The following is a 13,888-nucleotide window of genomic DNA, read 5'->3' on the forward strand; positions in this document are numbered from 1 at the left end:
TTTAGAGCAATAACTTAGTAGTAGCCACAATTTAGTTCCAGCTTTAGTTTTATTGTATAGCTGTGTACAAACAGAGGCTAAAAATGCATTTGGATATTTATCAAATACAATATAATTCCCTTTTTTAAATATTATTTATCCACTTAGAAAAAAAAAACAAAAAAAACACAAAACTAAACCATCAATGTGTCTGGGGTCCTTGTTTTTACCCCTAAAACCGGGGTGAGAATGCCAAGCCTACCTTAGTGTTAACATTCCAACCTTAGTGGTTTTCAGAATCCTCCTAACTGTAACAAATGCTCCCATGTACACAGGTTAGAGTATGTCATTTAACATTAGACTTAAAGTGACCCTCCGCTTTTGGGGGGAGGGTATTTTGGGGGGGGGGGGGGGGAGGGTATTTTGCCAGCCTTTCTTCTTTTCTGTCCCATCAATCCGCTGGGTTTCAAGAGGTTTGTGGCAGTTTTCTTGCTAGCTAATTCATGCTGTGCACTGCTCTGTTTGGCCAGCGTTGATCATGTGAGCACCACTGGCGAGTCAGAGCAACTATAGTGCATAGGTAGTCTAACACTATCAATGCACTGTGGGGAATTTGGTAGCCTGAAAATTGCTTCGCTCATCTTGGAGGGCCGATAATCAGGGTGAGAACCAATCGATTGATGGGGTTAAAGAATAACTGCTGCAAGTAATATACCCCCTCTGGTCCTGGGATAGAATTTTGTCCTAAAACAGAAGGTTCGCGATAAACTTTCTCAAATAAAAAGTCATCTTATTGCCCTTAACCCTTTCCAATCCACTTTGTATTCTGGTTTTCCTAGGGGTCTTACTCTTTTTCTGCTGTTATACAATAGCGCTATATGCTGGCTAAAGCCAGTACTGCATGAGGTGACACGTTGGATAGGCTCCAACAGCAAAGAGGCTGGCAGTATACAGTAAGAGAACCCCGACGGACGTCTTCCAACATCGGAGCTGTACAGCCTTAAATCATAATGTCTTTAGACGTCAGACAGTGGATTGGAGAGGGTTAAAGGTCTGCGTAATATGAGCACTAAGGCCTCCTTCCCACGAACGGATTTACGCCGCGTAAATCCGCGGCAAAAATCCGCTGCGTTGCACCATGCTATTAGGTTCTATTGAACCTAATAGCACAATGCTCACGATGCGTAATTCCACCGCGGAATTACGCACCGCGATTTCTCCCGCCCTCACCCGCAGCATGCTCTATTTGCTGCGGGTGAGGACGGGCTGTACGCGCTGACGGCTTCCATTGCAGTCAATGGAAGCCGTCCGTTCACGCTATCTCCCGCTGCAACCAGCAGAAGATAGCGTGAAAAAACGCTTCCCCGCCTACCGCCGCGCATCATATGACGCGGTCGGCGCGTCACGTGACACGGCCGGCCGCGTCATGTGACGCGGTGGGCGTGTCACATGACGCAACGGCGGTGGGCAGGGAAGCGTCTTCACGCGATCTTCCGCTGGTAAGTATGGGGTCTCTGGGGGGCGCCGTGACGGGCTTCACTGCGGAATATTACGCAGCGGAGCCCGTCACGCTCGTGGGAAGGAGACCTTACTCTTTCACAAAAGAAACATTGCTAACTAGTAGAGAAATCAATGCATCAGAGTACTTTAAAGTAACTTTTTATATTGAGATAGACTATGTCAGGCAATCGCATAGGAGCAAAAGGATAGAGCACAGGTAGCTTATGGATATACTGTATGCTATCCAAGTATGAATAAATACTTGTTTCTTTAATTCTACTACAAAGAAGGGTCCAAAACAATTGAAAAGGTTTCTGCTATGTGGAAAAGTTCAGTGAAGAATTCTGGAATGTCTGTTGCTACTAACCATTTACCTTTAAGTCATTAAAAAAAAAAAAAAAAGCTATTTAAAGTTTAGGTCCACTTTAAAAAAATTACCTTCAAATAAAGAGCTGAACCTGAAAATAAAATTATAACAAGGTTACGCTAACTTTGGATCTTTATCACCAGCAGCCTTTTGGCAAGAGTTGAATAGAAAATCACTTGGTTGTTCCACAGCAGTTTGGCAGTGTAGTCTGGACCGCTCCTCCAATTGCCTATTAGCTTTGAGGGGTGGTCCAAACTACTAAACCAGATAAGTAGGGTAATATTTAGTTTACAAAATATCTAATACCTAGTGTTGCTGATCTGATCAATTGCTTTATTGTTGCTTATTATCTATTCTGTTTAAATGCTATAAACACAGCCAAGTTACATGGTTTCAGCCAGTATAGATTCAGAATTCACATTCTATATTGCTGGTTCTAAAACACATTCAACTAAGTATATATAACTTCAGTTTATATTACTTTCTGCTCAATTGTCCACTTAGAGAGCTCCAGAGTCTAGAATCCCACTAAGACAACATGGTGGGAAAGGAATTAGGAAGCCACACATTTTAGTCCTCCTTCAACCCCAAAATGTAGAGTCTCAAATATTTGCAGAAGGAATTATTTCCCTGCACTAAAACCATTTAGGAGGATTCTGGTTCCACATTGCAAGACATCACCCACAAAAGCACCGTATATGCTCAGTAAATACCCTGCAACTCCCTCCCCCCAAAAGCAAGGCAACCTACTTCATAGCACATCACACATATTACCTATGCCTTTGTACTCTTTGTCTACAGACCACACCAAAAACATCAGGGTAGTGAAATATATGTGGTGGAAATGTATCCACATATCTGGCAGTGAATTCCTGTGGTCCACAGTATGAAGCACCTGAACACAGAGACCAGCTCCGCTTTCAATTTGTAACATTGTCCAATACATTATTCCGTCAGCCGCTGAGTGGAGGAAATACTTGAGATAAAAGTTAGTAACTCACTTTATGGCTTCAGATCGCAGTGTAGGCAATTTATCCGATGACGATGCATATGCATCAGCTGGTTGACGCTGCACAAAATTAAATATGCCAAGGCCGTGAGATCATTTTCCAACGATCTTCTGAATGTAAAAAGTAGCATAGCTGCACAGCGATGTACAAAACTGGAGTCTAGAACGGATACCTGTCTACAGCAGTGGGTTGGGAAAGTAGAATTGCTTATTATAATAAGTTACTTTTTCATTCCGAACTCCATCGGGTATCATTCAGTCTGAAGTTTCCTGCATAAAACTGGATCCTGACATTTTTGGCTATATTTCTTTCACATAGAAGGCCAGTCGAAAGAAAGAACCAGCTAAAACATGCTGCAAATACAACAGACAAAAAAATAATCTAAAAACTACTACAAATACACCTGAAATAACAGGCACAAGGAAGTCCTAGAAAGAACATCCCAGCACTAAAAATGTGGACCTCAGATATATCCAGCATTAGAAAGGTTAATTCAGCAGCAGGTCTGTCTTGGTGGCCTATCCTGACACCTAGAGGCCAAGCCAAGTTTTGAAGCTTATTAGAAAGAGTCCTAGATATAATAAACATTAGCTATTGCATTTATATATCATGTTAACACTGTGCATTGACAAATAGGAGCGCCAATTTCTAACAAGATCATCTACATTCTAATGAGAGAACCGGAAATTCTTGGGGTCTATTGAACATACAAAAGTAACCGTTTTCCTTTACTGTGGAGAGATCTACAGAAAATCCGTAGGATCTTTTGGTTCTGGAAGAAATATGGGCATCTTCTATGCATTTTTGCCTGGGAAGGATGGAAGCCTTGGGTCCACTGCTGAGCTACAGATTATCTATTAGGTAATAAATAAATAAATTAAAAATATAGCACTGAAAGTGCTAGTAGTTTTGTAGTGCAAGCCTCATCTTGATTGAAGAAAAATCACTGTCCCCATTCTCACCGCCTCTCCTGGGAGAAGCTAAAGGCTGGTAAAAAAAATAAAAATAATAGCCCACAGAGGCAGCACATTTCGTTTAGGTGCAGTAAGATGTATGATGGGTGCCGTATCGCACTAAACTTCAGTTGAGAAGAGTATGCTCTGACGTTTGCTGTCCGGGGTGGGAATTGTGTCTAGTTGTAGAAAATACAACAGAACCTGCACCTGAAAGACAATCAAAAGAACACTGATTAAAACTAATTCAGGCTCAAAATGTAGGGGGGGGGGGAAGAATTCCAATCTGAAACATTCTCTATATTTTGCTGCATGCAGATAAACACACTATCCAACCAGAAGTAAATGGACACCTAGGCAAAAATTAAAAGTTGCATTTATTTCCATGTTAATTCTTTGGCCCCAATGACATTAAATACTCTCCGTAACATACTTTCTACTGTCTGCTACACTTCGGCTGCTATTTCCCTCCATTCATCCTGCAACTGTCTGGAGAGTTCTCTTAAAGAAGATGGACTGTTTATATTTCCTGAACAGATGTTTCAATTCATCCCAAAGATGTTCAGGGCTCAGGTCTGGTCTGGTCTCTATACGTACAGGCCAGTTCAATCGTGGAACATCTATGTCTCCAAGTTAAAAGTGAAACAGTGTTGGGTTTGTGAAAAGGTGCGTTGTCTTGGATGCAATTGCTGATCATTCCCACATTGTTGTTAAGGTACACCACCATGTTCATGGTTCTTGCCACTGCAACCAACAGACTGAGACCATGCCACGTGACTCATCCCCAGACCATAACAGAATCTTCGACATACTTTAACTGTTGGCACAACATACTGCGGCAAAAGGTAGTTGCCAGGCATCCTTCACACCCAGATACGTCCATCTGATTTGAAGATGGAGTAGCCCAATCCATCACTCCATCAAACTATGGCTGACAGCTCCAAGGGTCAGCATCTTATGTAGTATGATTTAGGACACGTGACATGCTAATAAGACGCAATCCATTCAACTGATAGGGGTGTCCAAACACTTGATAGGATAGTGTACACCTGTACAACCAGCCTTTTTTATTCTACCTATAGAACCTTTTTTTTGAAGTCCAACCAACAGTACTTCAATGCCAGTGTCAGACAGGCCTACCAGATGATGCTCCGGGGTGCCAAAATTAGGACAATGAAGGGCACCAAATGAGTAGCAAAAGAATCTCATTTGGAGTGAGTCACTTCCAACTAAGATCTGTATATCTTATTAGTTAATTCACAAATAAACCTTATTGATGTTGTGTCCTGTGTGTACAATGATGTTTACAATGCAAGTGGAAGTCCATATGTTCTGTAGAGGTGGAGAGCCATGGAACACCATCAGCAAACACTTAGGGCTAATGTCCACGTGCGGATTTTAATAAAATCCGTGTGGGAGATCCATGCCCGTAGGGATGCATTAGCATCCGCAGGGCAATTTAAAGCATGCGGATGTGATTTTTTTCCCCCACGTGCGGATTGCACGCGCAGAAAGAAATCGCTTCATTTTTGTTTTCGGATCCTGCGCACTGAAGAAAGAAGATCTGGTCAGCGCAGAGGAGATCCGTGCTGGAGCCAGAGAGGTAAGAAAACTTTTTTCTCCCAATGTCCATGGGCACAGCTGGATTCAGCAGTGGAATCCATGCCTGCAAGTGGACATTGGGCCTTAAAGAAATGGTGCTATAACAGAGTGGTAAAAATAGTGATAAAGATGTTTGCATCATGCATATAAAGACTGGCAATAAAAAAAAGACAACTGGTTGTTCCTCAAGTTGTTTAACCCAGGGAAGGCAATGCATAAAATGTATAGAATTTATTTCAGACTTTACTAGTTATGTAACATTTTAAGTCATTCAAATTGATGAAAAAAGAAAAAAAAAAAAAAAAAGACATAAAATTCTTTAAGTTACAATAAAAAAGGTGCAACACTCAACATCTACTCCCAGATTACCTGTGACATCACTTCTAAACTCCAGCTGTCTGCCATACTGATCGGCTGAGTGGGGTTGGTAGGGATCTTGCTATCCTTTTCTGATGGGCGGAGTAGAGTTGGACCAAAGACCGTGGCAAGGTTATGAAGGGACATCTTATTCTGACTCTCCTTCTCAGCCACCCTGATGCACAATACAGGATAGAATTACAAAAAGAAAAATACCATACAGAAGAGCCTTGCTTTGATTTAGATTCAGAGACTGGAGAACAATTAAGAGGGAGATTATAGAAGGGTTTCCAGTTCTTCATGTTATAAACCTGTTTGGTCATATTAAATGCCGATAAATATCTGATTAATGTAAAAAAACTACAATATCTGCATCAGCCTCTTAAACAGGTAATGCCTCTATATAGATTTCCAAATACGAGAGGTCATATTGATATACTAGTGATAAATCAATATTTAGAAGATGCGTATAATTATTTGGGGGTGGTGGTGGTGGGGAGTTAGCCCAGCTGGATCGCCATCTCCAGGGTAAGATGGTTGGCACTTGAAGAAACTTCACTCCAATATAGTTAAACGGGTCTTAACCAGTTTTAATTTTCTCACGGCAAACTTTCTATCAGTGCAAAATAAATACTAGATCATCTAGCCCTCCCCAGACATACAGTGTACTTCACTACGAGACCCAAATATCAGTGTGGTGGCTCCCACGGGCATGGAAATGCCAGCCTTTCCCAGCCTGGGAGCATTGTGAGGAAAGCTCACCACCCTTGTTTTAGATGGCCCACAAGTGGCTCCTAATTAACCTCATTAGAGAGCTCAAATGCAGAGAAACCCTTTCTCTGCCAGACCGACTGCACAGAAATAAACCAATTTTAGTGGCATAAACATGGCACTCCCATTAAATGCACTGCCCCTGATCTAGATACACATCTGCCAGTGTAAGGCTGATATCACACATTGCAAAATTATGCCACACCAAAAATTGTGTGGCAAATCCACATACACTTTATATTGAGCTGCAGTGGTTTTGCAATGTGGTTTATACAGATGAAGCATTTTCTTATTATACTTCACCTGTGAAAACCATTCCACACTACCTAAGTATGTGAACCCAGCCTACATAGGATAATTAATAAGACAGGATCGTTAATGCCTGCATTCACAGCACAAGCTGGAAATTAAACAATTGCAATAATGTCCTTTTTTCTATTCAAAAGAAATAAGCTTCCATATTAGACAATTTAAAGTCCAAGATGCTCTTTGTGACTACCAGCCATGTAGACAAGGCACATGACAAAGAGCAGCTGCTATTCTTATCGTCAACAGCATATCTGCACATAAGGAATAACGTTTTACTATCCAGAATTGTATTAAATGGTATTTAACCCCTTAAGGACATGGCCTATTTTGGCGTTGAGGGGGATTTTCATTGGGACTGCCGGAGATAGCTGAGCGCTTGTACTCCGCTATTTCCATCAGTCTATTAAAATGAATGCAGTGAAGCCTGCCCAACCGCTGCTCCAAAATAATGTCACCACCAGTGACAGAAATATTTTCTAGTAAAACCCCTTTAAGATAAAAGTAAAAGCCAGGTCCTATTCTGCTAGCTCATTGTAAGGGCTCATGTCCACGGGCGTGACGGGCTCCGCAAGCAGAATACCGCGGCAGAGTGTCACGGTGCCCACCCAAAGACCCCATACTCACCACCAGATCCGCTGTGCAGCTCCCGCAATAATGCGGCCGGCCGCGTCATATGACCCTGCCGGCCGTGCGTATTCCCGTGGCAAATAGAGCATGCCGCGGGTTATTTCACGCTGCGGAATTCCACAGCATGAACATTGAGTTATTAGGTTCAATAGAACCTAATAGCTGCAATGAAATGCGGCGGAAACCCGGCCGTGGGCATTAGCCCTAAGATAGGAGGGAAAAAAATTACAAAATTTACCTTTTGAGGTGATCAAGAAGGAAGAGAAAAGTGAGCAGGTTGGGCTCTGGCAGGGACAGCAGCAAATTCAACATACAGCTCTCTTTGGCAACAGGGTCTGATAGGGCTGAGAAAAACAGATTCATTAAATGTTGGCGGCAAATAGCATTCATGGAGTCATTCAGAATGTCTGGCAATTCTCAAAAACACTGGAAACTCACCAATTCCTTCCGCAAAGTTGGGATACAATTCATCAGTAAATAAAGGTGCTGGTAGTTCCCGAAAATATAGTTTGAGGGTTCCAGCAATGGCATTAACATCCATTTCACTCATCATGATAGCCACATCCTTGTTGTCTTAAAGAGAACAATGAAACAGTGTCATTTCAGTAAGTAGTATTGCTGCCCAAATGTACAGAATAAGATCCTGATAAGAAGCTTTCTGGCTTCTTTCACAAGTTACCAGAAAGGTGGTGTGCAGGACAAATCTCCTACAACTGGTAAATTTAACTATTCTCTATGAGCATATCCAAATACTCATATAGAAAGGTCATATTACTTACTTGAATCAAAAGCATTTTTCAATGCTTGAATATCTGTGGCTACTCCAGAAACTCTGTAGATGCCAACTTCTTCCATTCCACGCCTCTCAATTTCCTCCACACATTGCCGTACGATGTATGGCACCTTGGAACGTTCTCGCCTGTCATAACAAATACAGTTACACTTACTGAAAGTAAAATGCAGTGTTCAGGGCCCTAGTAATGTTCTGTAGCACATTTTTTTTGCAGTTAAACTAGACTACACTTACTTGGTTACAACACCAATTTTTACTCCAAAGACCCCCGTTTGTTTTCGAGATGGCAGACGCTTCAGACTAAACTCTCGGCTTGTGAACTTCATCGATAGTTTGACCTCTATCTATAGAGAAATTGATCAGGATTCTAGGCATTTATAATCGGGCCAAAAGATCATAGAGGTAGCAAGCTGGATAAGATGCAAGAAAGACTATACAGCAGTAAAGTTAAGGTGAAGTATGCAGTACAAGATGGGAACGAAGAGCTAGACAAGGTTTTGACCTGCATATCAAACACTTTGCACCTCAGCATCATTCACAATCTTATTATGAGGACTTACCCCATTCATAGAAACCACAGACCGCTGCCAATCCTTCCCCATGACAAGCTGAGGCTCCAACTATAGTGTGAAGGAGAAAATACAGTAAATTAGTTGACACACAAGTAGTATATTAAAGGGGTTTTGCCATCTGGGACATATATGGCATACCATAGAATATGCAGGGCTACAGATGGTGACCAAAAGTTACATTCTTGTTGCCATTTGTGACTAGAGCCACTACTGCATTTATGCAGCTGTAACTTATGTCCATTTCTTCCCCTGCGTACAGCAGATGTGCAGCACAATAGGCAGATCTAGCAGACCTGCCTCTAATGCTCGCCACATACCAGAAAGCCACTGCCGAACAGAAAGAGGAACTGAAGTTTGGAGAAAGAAGCCACAAGGGGAAATATGTTCTCCGACTGTTCCTGAGGAGGGAGTCACCCAATCTCTCGCCTCTACTTTTCTACATCAGTTGTTGTAGCTTCCTGGGTTGCAGCTAGTTCACCTGTTGTCGAGTCCTCTCTATGGTGGCGGCTGGACGATGGCACCGAACAAGGAAGCAAGGAGAGGGTGCATTGCCATTGTCCACAACACAGACTCTCACTGCATGCCTACCATTGCAGCGGAGCTCGGGGGTTGCCTTAGTGTGGAAGCAGTCGCCAGACCTGAGCTGCCTTGGAGATGCTGAGGTAGTGACCTGGACCAGGGGGTATGAGGATAGGCATACTGCTGAATATTTAGAAACCTTGCTTCCAAGATAAACCTGCACTACCAACCGCTGAGCCCAGCAAAAAGATGATTATAGGTCAGCAATTCACTAATACAGCCCCACGGGCATGTGAGGGGTGCTGCTAAATGTGATTACACTAAGGGGGTACCACCAACTGTATATACTGGGAGCTCTGTATGTGTAGATGACTATTGGAAAGAAATGCCTGGATTTGTGTATGTATTTTTGTAGTACATTAAAAAGTACACAATTATTTTTTTTCAATTTTTCTGGCTTAAAATTTTATTTGGCTCCCAATTCTTCAGTTTAGGAGCCAGTGACTGAGGTAATTTTTTTGATATAGAGCACCAATATGTCAAAATGTTGGATAGACATAGATCTCACACCCATCACCAGAACAGGGGTCCTCCTGACCCACTACAGCAACAACTGGTGGCTAGGATTTGGAAAAAATAAGAACTGTCTGCTCGATGTCGTTCCCATAACGCCTATTCACTTTTACAGCAGTTACGGAAACAGTCGTGCACAGTGAGGTTCAGCTGTTTTCATAATCCCAGCCATGGCAGAGACACCAATATTCCCATATCAACCACATTTGGCTGAGATGGGAACACCCCTTTAACATGGCAATATTGAGCCGGTATGCACATCTGGCTTACATATGCTTGTTCAGAAGACAAATTAATCCTAGTTCTTACCTGCAGCTGTCCCTTGGTCACCATACGTTCGCTGCTGTCACCAACATCCTCCCTCACTGGTCTGTTCTTATTGTAGAACTTCTCATAGCACAGGATGCGCAGGGTCTGCGAGCCCTCTAGTTCTATTTCAAATTCCTGCACATAGAAACCAATTTGAGTTTGCTGTTATACAACAGTTCACTTAGCTACATCAAAAAAAAAAAAATTCTGTTCAAAGTCAGTTTTGAGCCATTGAATTAAAAGTTGACCGCTTCCGCTTTCTACTTGCCCTACTTGAGCAAATTGAAGAATAGAAGGGTGCTCCCAAATATAGGACCGCTTCCATTGGCTAGTGTAGATAACCAATGCCAAGAAGCAGCCAATGGAAACCACGTAACGCTTTAATAAACTTGTAGGAGGCTGAGGCTCCAATAACTAATACAGAGGACTCAACGTGCCATACCACATCAATATTTCTTTAGAAGCAAACGCAAGTCCCAATGGTTATCAAGGTAAAATACTACTCAGTATTATTTATACAGGGAGTGTGTATGTAATGCATAGCTCATAAGCAGAGTCTAAAAAGGAATATGGTGTCTAATGCTCTATTTCGTCTGCATACATGCTTGTGTAGATGTGGGGGGGAGGTCTTCAAAAAATCAAGATACCCAAATCAGGTCCCCCCCGTAATGTCTAGTCATGAACCAGTACCCATCTTAGAAAAGCTACTACCAAAATGTGTGTCCCTATGTAAAAATTCCCAGTCATTATTCCTGACAATATAATAAATGTACGGTGTGAGCGCATAAGTATGGGACACTATAAGTGATGGTGGTTTCAATATTTAGGTTTGTAGACAAAAATATTTAACTCATTACCCCATTACCTTTGATTGCAAAAGGCATGGAATACGAGGGGGTGCTGATAATTCTCTGGCTTTGTGTTCTTTTTTTGTTTCATGGTTATGAATGTTACATCGCATGAAAGCCTTAGGTGTCTAATATATGTTTGCAAAATTTTGTGTTTGTAGCTTATGGCAACCGTGATCTAGGCACGCGGGGAAACAAAATGGCGGAGTCTAAGGCGATATTCACAGCAAATGAGAGCAGAGGAGTGATAAAATTCTTATTTCTGCAAGAAAAGTCTGCAAAGGATATTCATGGTGATATGTCGCAGACATTGGGGGGGGATCAATGCCCTTCATATTCTACAGTTAAGAACTGGGTTGCCAAATTTAAAACGGGCCACTTCAGCACCAATGATGAGGAACGTCCTGGACGACCGAGAGAAGCTGTTGTTCCGGAGATCATCGATGCTGTGCACAACCTCATACTGGAAATTCGGCGAATTTCAGCTAAAGGAATAGCAGACATCATGGGGATTTCTGGTGAACGTGTTTGTGTCATTATCCATGAACATTTGAACATGAAGAAGCTATCTGTAAAGTGGGTCCCCAAATGTTTGACAACAGATCAGAAAAGCATGCGAGTGAAAACTTCCCGGTCAATTTGTCAGCGTTTCCGGACTGATAAGAACTTCCTGGATCGACTGGTCACTATAGATGAGACCTGGATTTATTTGTATGACCCTGAAACCAAGGAGCAGTCAAAAGACTGGAGGCACAGTGGTTCTCCTCGCTCAAAGAAGGTCAGGGTGCAAAAATCAGCCACTAAGGTGATGGCGTCTGTGGTCTGGGATAAGGAGGGCGTGCTGGTAGTGGACTACCTTCAAAATGGTTCCACCATCAATGCAAGGTATTACATTGAACTTTTGGACCAATTGAAGGCAGCTCTGAAGGCCAAAAGGTGCGGCAAGCTGTCCAAAGGAATCTTGTTCCTACAAGACAATGCCTCCGCTCACACTGCACAAGCGACCACAGCAAAACTGGTGGAGCTAGGCTTCCAGCTGGTGGACCACCCACCTTATTCACCAGATCTCGCTCCCTCTATCATCTGTTTCCAAACCTGAACAAACACCTCAAGGGTACCAAATTTCACACCATTTCTGATGCCATGGCTGCTACGGATGACTGGTTTGAGGCGCAACCGAAATCCTTCATTTTGCAAGGCTTACAGAACTTGGAATACCGATGTAAGAAGTGTGTTGACATCAGTGGAGAGTATGTGCAATAAATGTAAAGTTTCAGCTTCATATCTCGTTTCTTTCTGGGTAAAGCCAAAGACGTATCAGCAGCCCCTCGTAGAAGCATTGCTGCAATCAGGGTAGAGTCACATGAAGTGTTTGCTGCACGGCAGAAAGTTCCAGCTAGCTGCGGTTCGCTAATGATTTGAGTGCTTACTGATTGTGCATGGTTAATGGCTATGCAGTTTTAGGCAAATAGTGTGGTCAGTAACCATGCACAGTCCGCAAGCACTTAAATCATTAGCGAGCCATAGCTAGCTGGAGGTTTTTGCTGTATAGCAGCCATCTCTCAGATGCGCTGTGACCACTTCATGGTACCAGACTCTTATTGCTTGGGCAAACTGATCTGTTTTCCTTTTATTTATATAATGAATTTCATGTGGTTTCTCTATCTGCCAAGTGTGGAAAGGTATGTGTACTTTGTAACTGACTGTATAGAGATCATGTGTGCTCACAAGAATGCATCCACCATCAAAAAGACACAATGTGAGGTGGAAGTACATAGTGTTCACTGCAGGCGAGTCAAATTGGTTCTCTATTAATGAAAATGGCAGTGTGTGTTTTCCTCTCTTCTGGTACTACTTGCTATTTTAGCATTTCAAATGGATATTGATTTCTCTTAATTGTACTGCATGATATTTATGTGTAAATGTCTAGAAAAAAAAACAAACACCACCTCAGCAGCCTCACATCAGGAGAGCCAACATCATCCTTTCTGTAAGGAGCCAAGCCCCAGTGTCACGGGTCTGGGAATTGAATGGTGCACAGAATCCTCACCTCATTCCAGCTGGGTTCGGTGGTGTTCCTGTAAACCCGCGTCTTTGCTTTGTTAACAAAATATCCAAAGGAATCCACTTCTAGAGTGCAGAACAGATCTGTTGGGAGTCAGAAAAGAAGCCAGGGTCATAAATAAATTGTATTTCACTGTGTGATGTTTAGACAGAAGATAACGGCACTCACTTGAGCTCTGTTGGAATCCAGAAGCAGAGTGGACAATAACATTCAGGAACCCATAGAGACCAGAAGATTCATCATCTGTAAGAAACAAAATTGAGGATCAAGAAAAGAAATATATATATCTGTTACAGTTTGTAATCATAAAAGGTATACAACGTGTGACTTTTTTGTCACTGGTTATATACTGTAGCCACTAAGTGTTCACACCTTCCTTCCCAATGGTCAGAGGAACCCTATGTACAGTTTGCAGTTTTACACAGGAGTTTGTTAACATCTGAATTTCCAGCGATGTAAGGGAGAAGCTTTTAATACCTAAAAGTAAAAAAAGAAGGAACACACCAAGTTAAGCAAAACTAGAACAATTCTCACAAAACACATTATAATGAACAAAGTACAAGCTTTACCAATCAGATGTGCACTCACATTTCTTTTGCTGTTCTCGTATGTGTTCCCCCCATTCAGCCCGCTCATAATCTGACCATGTTAGAACAGTGTAACCCTAAGAAAAATGGAAGTTATAAAAGTTAGACTGACTAGGCTGGTATGACAGCTATTAGAAAGAGGATGTG

General features: G+C 42.2%; 1 protein-coding gene across 1 annotated transcript in view; it reads right to left on the bottom strand.

The window, feature by feature from the left end:
• Positions 1-384: 384 nt before the first annotated feature.
• Positions 385-13,888, bottom strand: part of BCR (BCR activator of RhoGEF and GTPase) — a 37,824-nt gene continuing 24,320 nt past the window's right edge. Inside the window, exons 12-24 of the mRNA XM_066603581.1 lie at positions 13,743-13,818; positions 13,527-13,631; positions 13,323-13,397; positions 13,140-13,237; positions 10,242-10,376; positions 8,829-8,888; positions 8,503-8,612; positions 8,255-8,394; positions 7,914-8,048; positions 7,714-7,819; positions 5,781-5,943; positions 1,567-4,019; positions 385-1,048 (exon numbers count right to left, since the gene is read on the bottom strand). Coding sequence (XP_066459678.1) covers positions 3,930-4,019; positions 5,781-5,943; positions 7,714-7,819; positions 7,914-8,048; positions 8,255-8,394; positions 8,503-8,612; positions 8,829-8,888; positions 10,242-10,376; positions 13,140-13,237; positions 13,323-13,397; positions 13,527-13,631; positions 13,743-13,818 — 1,293 coding nt within the window. The 3' untranslated portion in view covers positions 385-1,048; positions 1,567-3,929. The remainder of the gene's footprint in view (positions 1,049-1,566; positions 4,020-5,780; positions 5,944-7,713; positions 7,820-7,913; positions 8,049-8,254; positions 8,395-8,502; positions 8,613-8,828; positions 8,889-10,241; positions 10,377-13,139; positions 13,238-13,322; positions 13,398-13,526; positions 13,632-13,742; positions 13,819-13,888) is intronic.

This window comes from Eleutherodactylus coqui, chromosome 5 (genome assembly GCF_035609145.1).
Source record: "Eleutherodactylus coqui strain aEleCoq1 chromosome 5, aEleCoq1.hap1, whole genome shotgun sequence".
In the NCBI taxonomy this organism is placed as follows: domain Eukaryota; kingdom Metazoa; phylum Chordata; class Amphibia; order Anura; family Eleutherodactylidae; genus Eleutherodactylus; species Eleutherodactylus coqui.